Genomic DNA, 11,660 nt, shown 5'->3' with positions numbered 1-11,660 from the left:
ATTTTAAAATGAGAGATATAACAGTTAAGATCAATATCTACATATAACCCTGTAGCGCTGACCACCTCCTGGCCCTTTAAGGGCTCTAAAAGCCGTAAAGTGGAGGCGGGCCTTTGGTTAATGTGATCGCTGTGATTTGCTGTCACATTGGTCACTCGATTGGAAAGCTCCTGATCGCAAGTATGCATCAGGAACTTACCAATTACCGCCGGCTACTGTACTGGGAGCCTGCAGGGACTGTGCTCTAAACACGGTAAGTAGTTTTAACAGTGGCCGCATGTATGCGACCTGTTAGCATCAAGGCCCACCCACTGAGGGGCTTCATATATGCATGTGGCCAGCTTCAAGAGTTTAATCCTGCCATGTTCACTGTGTCTAACACCAAAATCCAGCGAGTTTCATTCTGAGAAATACTTTTTTTTAGGTTATTACCATGCCAGTATTTTTCCTATTTATCTATAGCATAAATATTTAGACCTCATGGATCTTTATTATGTACAAGTCTAAAATGGTAAAACACACTGTGTTTTTTATAACCCTTTATAATGCTGTTAATATGTATATTGATCCTGACTGATAGTTTTCTGATTGTCCTCCCTACATACTGGAGCTCACATGGACACTGCAGTATGTATGTGACATATCTACTGTCACAAGAAATTAATTTTTTAATATGATATTTTTGTGATGTGCTCCTAGAAGTAAATTCTATTTTTTCTTTCTTTATTTGAAATTGATTTAGATTAATCTCTCAGAATGAAACTCGGTGAATTTTTCAGTTAGACACACTGAACCCAGCAGGATTAAACAAATACTTAACTGTTTTATCTCTAATTTTTTATTTTTAGCAGTGTTCGTTTTCTATTTAGTTTTAGTCATAGTCTTTTGACTAAAATGCCATTTTATTTTTAGTTGTATTTTAGTCATCTGAATTGTTTTGGTTTTAGCCATATTTCAGTCGACTAAAATTTCCTACATTTTAAGTGACTAAAATCTCTATTATACGTATTTTAGTCGACTAAAATCTGTTACATATTAGTCAACTGAAATATAATGGGTTTAGATTTTTTAACACTGTGCCTCCTGGCCCTTGAAGAGGTTTCTGATGCCAGGAGGCAAGGTGGGGTTTATGATCATATGACTGCTGTGATTGGCTGTCACATAATCATAAAGCTCCCAATCGCAAGTAGCAATCGGAAGCTTTCCTTTAGGTGCAGGTAACTATGCCAGGAGCACACAGGGCGTACGCTCTCTGCACAGGTTTGTTTACATTTGGGAGCACAAATATGAGGCTTCTCTGCATCAAGGCCCACCCACCAAGAGGCCGCATTTTTGTGTACTTGGCACAAACAGGTTAACCTGTAATGCATTATTTCAGCATTCCTCTAAATTCCCAGACTCATTATATACTCCTGGAGTCTGATTAATGGACTAGTAGGAGAGAGGACAATGCAATTTCATTAATGTCTGTATAAAGTTTTAATGTTTACTAATATATGTATTGGTGCAGAATTATTGTCTGAATATATCAAAAGAGGTGGAAAGATATAGGCATGCAAATGAGAGCAGGGTTGCCGGCAAAGTGTATATTGGTAGCAGGCAATCAACAGGTTAAACTTCAGAGATTTAGACAGTGAAGGAGACCTGTGCAATAACGCTTGCTGAGGATGTCTGCCATTGGTCGAAACATGTAGGGGCATGGTTACTGCACATTATATCCAGTGTAAAGGTTTCTGGGCAGTGGACGCACGCCAGCTCTAGGGATGAACTGAGTAGAGCAGTAGAGTTCTTATAGTACACAAGCAATTTTAGGGGCCAGATAAAGTGTCACCCACACACGTGAGTGGTATTTTAATGTTGATTTTTAATAACGTTTGCCAGTTTTACGCTATGGGACCCCGTGTGATTTATGTGCTTCTGTGCTGCCATGTCAGCATTACTGTGAAAAGAAAGAGCCGTGGATAGCAGTGGTAAGGTGGAAGGCTCCCCTACTGGCATGTGATACATAAACCAAAGTGCTGTCAGACCTTTATTCCAAATAAAAAGGTCATTTTTTTCTGGTGAGTGTGTTGAAACTCTGGGAAGAGCACTGAGAACACTTTATTATCATATACTGTATGTGTGGAGCACAAAGTGACACACAAAGAGTGTTTATTGTAGAGCCACAGAGACTAGTAAATGCACTTTATTTGTAAGCACTTTATTGAGTGGACTTTGCACAGTATTTGCTATAGACACTTTATGAATTATTTTGACTTAAACATTGATTATTGATGAAATGCACAAACGTCACATAGTTTATTGATTTATCTATTGATATATTTATTGATTTTTCAAAATTTGCACAGCATATGTTATGGACATTTTGACTGTTCTTTCTGCCTGGAAACTTAGAAAAGTCCATGGCGTCCAAAAAGCGTCCCTTTATGTCAAAAGTGGTTTTAGACCAGCTAGAGAACAGCGATAGTAAATCAGAACCACTTGCAGAATTGAGTGATAATGATTTGTCGGGAAATTTGTCATCAGACACTGAAAACGATTTTGCGACCTTGCTCAGTGATGTGCGAACTTGGCGCTATATTTCAAATTTCAGTGTTTTTGGTTTGATTATATTATTGAATTAAATGTATGATTATTATATTATTATTTTTTATGATTATTTATTATCATTTATGATTTCGTCTTTCAAGTTTTGTCCGACCCGGGATGTTTACTAGACTCTTGTTCGGACAGATTTCAGTAAGTTATTCCTAAAAATGACAGGCCTACAATAAAAAAAATACATATTTCCATGCAAAATAATAGTACCGCTTTCAGCATCAAAAATCTGAAATAATCATACCGCCAGGGAGGTTAAGAAACACATGAAACACAAGGAATATTCTTGGAAATACAAAGCCCTGTCTCCCACAGTGGATGCATCAGCTTCCAGGTGTAAGGGCTTATCATTTTCAGCCTGTAAAGCTGATCTGCTTAAAAAAAGCTTGATTCAGAGTGTCAAGAACTTCCTTGGTTTGGGGAGGCCAGTTCTTGGAATCAGCTCTCTTTGCAAGTCAGGGCAGTGAGGAGTGCCACCAAAGAGAAGCAGCACATGATATATTGGCAAGGATAATTTTTGAAGCCTAATATTCATTGGATGGCTTTCAGACTAGCAGATTGCCAGTTTCTTACTGCTGAAACCTTGTCAGGATCCATCCAGAGGGCTTGATTGGAAACAAGAAACAGTAATTCTTGCTGTTTGAAGAGACACTTCTCACCTTGCAAGCCTTTTCACATGTTTTGGTGGTGTTTGTGGAGATTAAGTAGCTAAGAATATAATTGAGATATACTACAGCACACACATACAGGAGATCCTAAAAGACTGCATTCATGAAATGTTGGAAGACTGCAGGTACATTGCATTAACCAAAGGGCATCACAAAGTATTCATAATGCCCATCTTAAGTGTTAAAGGTAGCCTTCTGTTTGTCACCCTCTTTTGTTTGCATCAAATTGTAGGCCCCTCAGATGATGTTTGGTGAAGATCTGAGCTCCACTTAAGCGATCAAACAACTTGGTGCTGAGGGACAGTGGATACTGATGTTTGATGGTGATAGCGTGCATACCCTCATAAGCAATATGCTATATTTCCTCCATCCTTCTTCACTACAAGAAAAGAAAATGTCTGGCTGGTGAGATGTATTTATAGAAAGCCTTTCTTTATATTTTCTGAGATTGCGTCTCGGGAATTGAGAGGGGATAGGTTCTACCACACAAAGGAGAAGATCCCGTGACAAGGTCAATGACATGGTCCAAAGGGTGGTGTTGCGGCAAGGTGTCAGCATTGCCTTTAGAAAAATATCAGGAACCAGTCGAGGAATCATGGTTTGGACCAATAATACTACTTTGGTAGCTGTAGGAGAAGAAAGGCATCAGACATGGAGAACTGTAAGACAGCCTTAAGAGTAGGTCAGTTTAAAATTGAGGAGTGTTGCTGCAGCCACAAAGGACCCAGGATGATAGACTCTTTCAACTGGACTGAGAAGGCAACGGTTTCCCTCTGCAGTTCTCTGATGGACATCTCTAAGAGGTCAGTTTGTAGGTGTATGGCACTACAATGAAGACAAGAGCCATCAATGGCTGAAACAAATAGCAGCACATTATGTAAAACAGCACACAGCTAACACTTTGATTGCCCCAGATATTAACCCCTTCCTGCCCAGTGTCATTAATACCGTGTTAGTGCTTTTTATTAGCACTGATCACTGTATTAACGTCACTGGGGATGTCAGTGGCAGTTAGTCAGTTCCCCACCAGTGCCAGAATGCCCGCCACAGTCCCGCTATAAGTCGCTGATCGCTGCCATTACTAGTATAAAAGAATAAAAATTAAAATTCCAGCATATATACCGCCAATTTTAGACTCTATAACTTCGTGTAAACCAATCAATTTACACGTATTGGGATTTTTTTTTTTAGCAAAGACATGTAGAATACATTTTGGCCTAAATTTATGAAGAAATTAGATTTTTTTTTTATTTTATTAGATATGTTTTATAGCAAAAAGTCAAAAACATATTTTTTCAAAATTGTCGGTCTTTTTTTGTTTATAGCGCAAAAAATAAATGCAGAGATGATCAAATACCACCGAAAGAAAGCTCTTGTGGGGAAAAAAGGGACATACATTTCACTTATGTACAGCGTTGCATGACCACATAATTGTCAGTTAAAGTAACATTTTTTGTGGGTACTTGTATGTTAATTCACCGGATTTATTTATATATATATATATATATATATATATATATATATATATATATATATATATTATATATTATATATTTAAATGAAACATATAAAAATATATATATATATAAATAAATAAATCCAGGGAATTAACAGATAAGTACCCACAAAAAATGGTCTGGTCAGGAAGAGGGGTAAATCCTCAGGAGGGTAAGTGGGTAATATCACTTTAAGCGATAGTGGGTGTCCATGGTATGTACAATTTGTAAGCATGTCTAAACAAACCCTAATAGCAACACAACACAGGCTGCACTGCCTTCCAATATTACCCGTTCTGGACTTTCCATGAGCAACTTACTTTCTGCCACCTATAACATGGCCCCTGCTACCTGTGTCCGGTCACTGGTACTAATCCAGACCTGATAAGCTGCTCGTTGTTCTATGTAAGCGCCTTTAAAATGACTTTGTACGGATCCAGACCTGATAAGTTGCTCATTGTACTATGTACTGCTTCCATAATGGCATTCCTTCTACATCGCCGGTAGCCCCCAGTCCTCCCTGCCTACCCTGCCACCTCCAAAATGGCACCTCACAGACTCCTCCCACTCTCGCTCGATCTCCTCTACCGACTTCCTCCTCCAACATGGCGGGCCAGCCGCGCCGGAAGCTCCGTGCCGTCGTCGCTCAGGTGGTGATGCGCTAACGTGCCCGTGCGTGACGCTACCGCCCCTTTGTTGGCTCAGCGACTGGAGCTGCGCGGTGTCTCCCCGAGACCGGTACCGGGGGAGGGGGGGTTGTCAGTCCACTGGGGAGGGGGGAAACCCGAGAGCGCGGGGAACGGCGCGGCTGGAGCGTGTACAGGAGGAAGAACAGCGGCGGAGCCTTCAACTCCTGGGGGGCGCGCAGTGACCGGAGCGGGAGCGCGCTCTCAGAAGGGGCGGTGATTCAGGGGCCTGAGGCCTGCCTGGTTCGGACACACCGGAGATAGCCCCCCGTGTGCTGAGGAGAGTCCAGGGAGCCGGGTCTGTTCACCGGACACAGGAGCAGAGAGGGAGCCCCGTGTAGAACGTAGCAGCCTCCTGTGCTGTTAGACAGGCAGAGCCTGGTGTGGGGGGAGCAGAGGCTCATTCATCCGGGTTCTAGAAGAGACACACTACGCCAGTCCTGACCCCAGCCAGCCCCATCTGCAGCCTTCTATTCCATTGTTTGTGTATGGGCACACACTACTGATCCAGGGTCCACCCTCTTAGCTGGGTCATCACCTCGCCCTGCCCCGGCCAGTCCTATGGACAGATGCCATGTTACGTAGCTAGTCAGGTATTTTTTCGTTTGTTAGGACTTTTACGGCGATCGTTTACACGGTGGGGACGTGACGCCTATTGATTTGTAACCGTCCCACCGCGACGAGAAGTCTAAAGTTTTTTTTTTCTTTTTTTCATCGCAACATTCACCGGGTGTAGAATCCTTTTAGAAAGCGCCCAGCGACATATCGGCCCGGTGTCCGGTCATAAAGTGTGTGCTGCCTGCAGACGTAGGAGCTTTGAGGCGTCCTCCTCTCATTGACATCGCTAGTCCCATCAGGATCGCCCGGGGTTAATTGTCTCGGTAGATTTCTGAAGAGACTAGGCTTGCGGTGGTGTGAGCTGTGTGTGGAGCCAAGGCCGCCTCCGTTGTTGTCCTTTATGCCGCCTGTGTCCTTGCCTCGGTGACACGGGACTGCCCAACGCACAGCGGCGGGGCTTCTAATTTCGTTTGCAGTATCGCTTCGCGTTTTCCACCTTGATCTCCGGTTGGGATCATGGACTCAGACGAAGGGTACAACTACGAATATGACGAAGACGAGGAGTGCAGCGAAGACAGCGCGGCGGACGAGCACGAAGATGAACTGGAGCTTGGAGAAGTAGAATTGGTGGAAGCTGGACTTGGTGGGTCGGAAAGAGCTGGGATATGCGGAGAAGGAGGAGTAGGTGTGCTAGGGCCCGGTCCTGGTGGAGAGGAAGATGAGGACTATCGATATGAGGTCCTTACGGCTGAGCAGATCCTACAGCACATGGTGGAATGCATCCGTGAAGTGAATGAAGTCATCCAGGTATCTTTTCATGGCAAACCTGTGTTTTGTTTATGAAGAGAAATGTTCAGGAAATGTTGGGATTTTTCTTTAGGGTACATATACATGGCACAGCGTATGCCCGAGAGCCGCAGGTGAAGCGTACAGCGGCTTCATAGACTTGAATGGCTTTATTCTGGTATACATTGGTACTTCAACAAGCCTGCACATGCATACAGACTTCTGCGACCCGAATGCATTAGGGTTTTTGTCTGTACGCATGCATAGGTTTATCAAGTATCCATGTATACCTGTGTACAGCCGCTCATGTCTCTGGGGTGGCTGTAAAGAGTACATGTAGGGAAATACGCCCAACCTGTATTTTGTGCAGCCCTGTGTATACACTTTTAAGGGCACCCAACTTTGACATGCAATTGTGTCCTTGCTGGCACTGCTTGTGTGTCCACTACTATGGGCTGCCTATAGGCAGCTCTGATGTAGATGCACACACATCTGCCGGTGGTTCTGCACAGAGGACAGGCTTAATCGTGAGTCTGAATGAACCCTAAACAATTTTACATATAAACGCCCCAGATGTGTAGTACAAAGTCATGGTATTCAGTTTAGGCAAGGAAAAGGATTCCAAAAGTTTAGTTTCCAGCTAACATTTTTTTTTTTTTACCATGCATTGTACTGGAACTTTTATGTGGTATGAATAAGCAGATTTAGTTTCTGACTCATGACAGGCGTGTTTGGTTAACATTAGTAATGTGTGGTCATTTTACCAAGAGGTATAAACAGCTCTCTGTCCAGTAGAGGGCAGTGATTACTTACACCTGTGTGTAATATAAAAATAGATATTTGTGTCTTCCCGTCATAATCCATCTTTTGGGTTCCTGGCTCCAGGGTTTTGCTTGCCTATTTTGGAGTTAGAGGTATTGCCTGGTTATTCGTTTCGTCTGCCTTTGTGGCCTGACCAAAGTGATAGGAAACTAGATATTTACAATACTGTGCAAAAGTTTTAGGCCCGTGTGAGGACATGCTGTAAAGTTAGAATGCGCTCAAAAATATATTTTTGTTTACTTTTATCAATTTACAAAATGAAAAGTGAGCGAACAGAAGAAACATCTAATCAAATCAATATTTGTTGTGACTACCCTTTTGACTTTAAACCATCAAAAGTTTTTTTCTAGGTATATTTTCACACAGGTTTTTTTTAAGGCCAACTACTGCGGCTATGGTCCTCCATATTGCACAATCAGTGGTGTCCTCAATGCTGAGAAATACAGGCAGATATGCATCCATCATTCCATACCATCAGGGAGGTGTGTGATTGGCCCCAAATTATTCTACAGCAAGACAACGACACCAAACATACAGCCAGTGTCATTAAGAACTATCTTTGGTGGAAAGAAGAACAAGGAGTCCTGGAAGTAATGGTCTGGCCCCCACAGAACCCTGAACTCAACATAGTCTATCTGGGATTACATGAAGAGTGAGAAGAATTTGATGCAGCCTACATCCACAGAAGACCTGTGGTTATTTCTACAAGTTGTTTGGAACATCTTGCCAAGTTCCTTCAACAACTGTGTGCAATTGTACCTAGAAGAATTGATGCTGTTTCTTCTGTTTGCTCACTTTGTATTCTGTAAATTGAAAAAAAAAGAAACAGTTAAAATAAAAGCAGCCCTGACATGTTATCAACCACCTTCAAGGGAAGGCACCTTATGGTGTTAGTCTTCACATTCATATCTGTGGAACCTGCTTTGGATCCCTGGCTGTACAAGGAACTTCAAATTCTGAATAAAGTTTGCCATATACCCATCAATTTTTTTCATTCAGCCTGCTGTCTTAAAGTGTTACTAAACCCACAATCGTAAAATCAGTCTGTATATGCAGTAAAGCATGCTTGTTATACTCACTGTGGAACCTAAGGGGTTAATCATCTGCTTTGTGTAAAAAGGCCATTTGCTCCTGTCTTCTCTGCCCCTTCTCTTGTTCAGATGTCCACGTCTTATCTCCTGATAAGACAAACTGAACCCATAGCCATTCTGCACATGCTCGGTTTAGTGTGTATTGCTAGAGAGGTTTTTTTTTTCTTGGGAGGTTTTTTTTTCTTGGGAGAGTGATTGTGATCAGCACAGGGCCAATCGGCACTGTCCAGACAGAGGTCAGGGGTTTTGCATCCTCCTAGAGCGCAAAGAAAACTCCTCCAAGCTTTAACCAGTGCTCTGCTGGACACTGATAGAAGACACAAGACTGCTCTAACTGCTGATGAGAAAAGGTATTTAGCAGTTTATATTTACTAAAATAATTGCACTTCCATGTTCTGTGTACTGTGGGAGAATGCAGCATCCTGGGTTTAGTAACACTTTAACAAACAAAATCTAACAGGTTCTTCCATCCATGCTAAACAGTACAGATAGAGGAATCTCTAGTTGCAGATATTATATTTTGACAGCTTGTCAGCGTCTGGCTGTCATCCAAGTACCTGAACAGTGCCTGCATGGTTCGATTTGGCAGTTTAAGGATGTTGGGCGTATTGGTACCAACTGGGCCATCCACTGTCCAAATTTTGGCTAGTTCATCAGGAACCAGCCTAAGTCGGTTCTTCTACTGTCCTCACCAAGGCCAGTTCTTTGCCGATCTTGGGGTCCCTGGCACTGCCATGATAACTGGGAATCCTGTTGTGAATCCTTGCGGCTTCATAGCTGCAGCCTTCTGGGATTTGTGACGCGAGTATTCATGTACAGTCTGGGCCTTGAATCCTTAAGGATTCCACAGGGACATCAATATGTATTTGAAAAATAACACATCATGTACTTGCAGGCACCCCAAGTTTTCACTTGAAAACAGTAGGTAACTACATCCAGACCTAGGAGAACCGTCATTAAGGTAACTTGTAAACCGCAAAAGTTAGGAAGTTTTACTTTTAATCAGATAAAAGCTTTATTTAGTAGTAGAGACATGGTAGATGACATTTTATTTTCCAAAGAATAAACTGACATGTTTTTTTCTTTTATAAACTACAGTTTTCACTTTTTTTCCTTTGTTTCTCAGTGCTGCTGATCTTCTTCAGCTCTTTTGCATTAACTTCATACATGCATGCAATCCGGCAGTTACTGGTCTTTTCTCAGAGTTTTTCTGATGGTGATAGCGAAACGTGTCTGCGTTCTGCATTTTGGCATGGCTGTTTTTTTGTCTCTACCAGAAGCCTAAGGGATGGGGTGCCAATGTAAGGGGAGCATTTAGGAGACAGGGAGAAAATGTTATCGCCACATAAAAGGAAGTGCCTGAACAAGGACCTTTGTGGCAGTATTACCAGGTATTTTAATAAAAGCTGCAGATTTTAAAAGATTGAGACTGACTCTTGAAATTACATTAATGGATAAGTTCACTTAAAAAAAAAAAAAAAAATCAATAAATGCAGGTTAAAAAAAAATGTGCATTTACTATTTTTTTTTTTCTATTTTGTTGGAGCGCCGTAAGTATTGCACCAGCGATCAGGAGATTACTGGTGCCATGCAGGACTCCTGCGAACCTAGAGTTCCACTTGCAGTGTAATGAGCACTGATTGGGTGCTTGTTAGGAAAGGGGAGTGTCTGGCTTATCCTTTAACCCTTTCGCTGCCAGTCGTTTTTGTGTTTTTTTGCACAAGATTTAAAAAAATCATTTTAGCCTGAAGATTACGCAAAACCTCCAAACATGATATATTTTCTGACATCAGAGATCCTAGAGAATAAAATAATGGTAGTTCCAATTTTTTTGTGTTGCATGATATTACTGCAAAATTTCAGTAAAAAATACAAGTCAGTTAATTTTAGGGCACAAATAAAAGCAATAAGTTACCCTATTTTTTTGTAAAATATAAAAGATGATGAGGTTCCATCGAGTAAATAGATATCCAACATGTCAAACCTTAAATTTGTGTGCACTCGTGAAATGGTGACAAACTTCAGTATCCTATATTTTCTATAGGTAATGCTTTTAAAGCCCCTTCTAGGTCAATATAGTGTTACGGAGGAGGTCTGGTGATATGTAACGTGTATCGCAATCGACCTTGGACTGTACGCCCCTTGGGGTTAGGGACTGATGTGAATGTACAATGTGTCTGTAAAGCGCTGTGTAAATTGATGGCTCAAGTTTATATGCGTAGGCGCCCCAGTGTGTGCTTTTATGTTTGTGCGTGCGTATATGTGGGGGGCTCAATTTTTGTGGGGGGTGAGGGATGTTATGTGCTTGGGTGTGACTTTAATTTTTTACAACAAAATTAAAAAAAAAAATTTTTTTCATCACATAGGGGACCCTATGTGATGATTTTTTTGTGACAGGTTCTCTTTATTGAGACATCCAAGGTCTAAAAGACCGTGTGCTCACCTGAATGTTATGCAGTGCAGTGCACATCACACTTCATTACATTCTTTCCCGGCCTCAATTGCTGGGAATCTCTCAACGGGGACCCGAAAGTGACATAACGTCACTTCCAGGTCAGGACAAGAAGGGGAGGGAAGCGGACATGTCCGCTGTCCTCCCTCCCCTCTAGCTGCTGGCGATGATCCAGTCCCGGGTCTGCAGATGGGCAAGCGGAGCCAGGAGACAGTGGGCGGAGAGGCTGGCACTGTGTGGAAGCATTCTTGCAGCAGCTCTGCCGCCCGAATGCTTCTACTTGACAGGTGAGCCCTGCTGCTTGCCCACTGAAGGTTAAAAAAAACTACCTGCAATGTGCCCGGAACTACATGTCCTGGGCACCTGGCGATAGGAATTCACCATTCCTGTATGTGTATGTATGAATGTAAGTTAGGGACCTTAGACTGTACGCCCCTTGGGGGTTAGGGACTGATGTGAATGTACAATGTGTGTGTAAAGCGCTGCGTAAATTGATGGCACTA

At 42.2% G+C, this 11,660-nt stretch overlaps 1 protein-coding gene and 1 long non-coding RNA gene across 2 annotated transcripts in view; one reads left to right on the top strand and one right to left on the bottom strand.

The window, feature by feature from the left end:
* Nucleotides 1–2,184: 2,184 nt before the first annotated feature.
* LOC149467619 (uncharacterized) lies at nucleotides 2,185–5,377 on the bottom strand. Its single transcript, XR_016311903.1, has 2 exons — nucleotides 5,083–5,377; nucleotides 2,185–4,091 (listed from the first exon to the last, which is right to left on the bottom strand). It is a non-coding gene; the product is annotated as an uncharacterized LOC149467619 (long non-coding RNA).
* Nucleotides 5,378–5,527: 150 nt separating this feature from the next.
* ARIH1 (ariadne RBR E3 ubiquitin protein ligase 1) overlaps nucleotides 5,528–11,660 on the top strand; it is a 110,427-nt gene continuing 104,294 nt past the window's right edge. The window contains exon 1 of the mRNA XM_089671403.1: nucleotides 5,528–6,813. Within this exon, the coding sequence (XP_089527529.1) occupies nucleotides 6,523–6,813 (291 nt within the window). The 5' untranslated portion in view covers nucleotides 5,528–6,522. The remainder of the gene's footprint in view (nucleotides 6,814–11,660) is intronic.

The sequence above is a fragment of the Staurois parvus genome, unplaced genomic scaffold (assembly GCF_062004578.1).
Source record: "Staurois parvus isolate SC_StPar_1 unplaced genomic scaffold, SC_StPar_1.0 ptg000105l, whole genome shotgun sequence".
NCBI classification, from domain to species: domain Eukaryota; kingdom Metazoa; phylum Chordata; class Amphibia; order Anura; family Ranidae; genus Staurois; species Staurois parvus.
The sequence above is the reverse complement of the archived record's forward strand: the minus strand, read 5'-3'. Positions and strand labels throughout refer to the sequence as shown.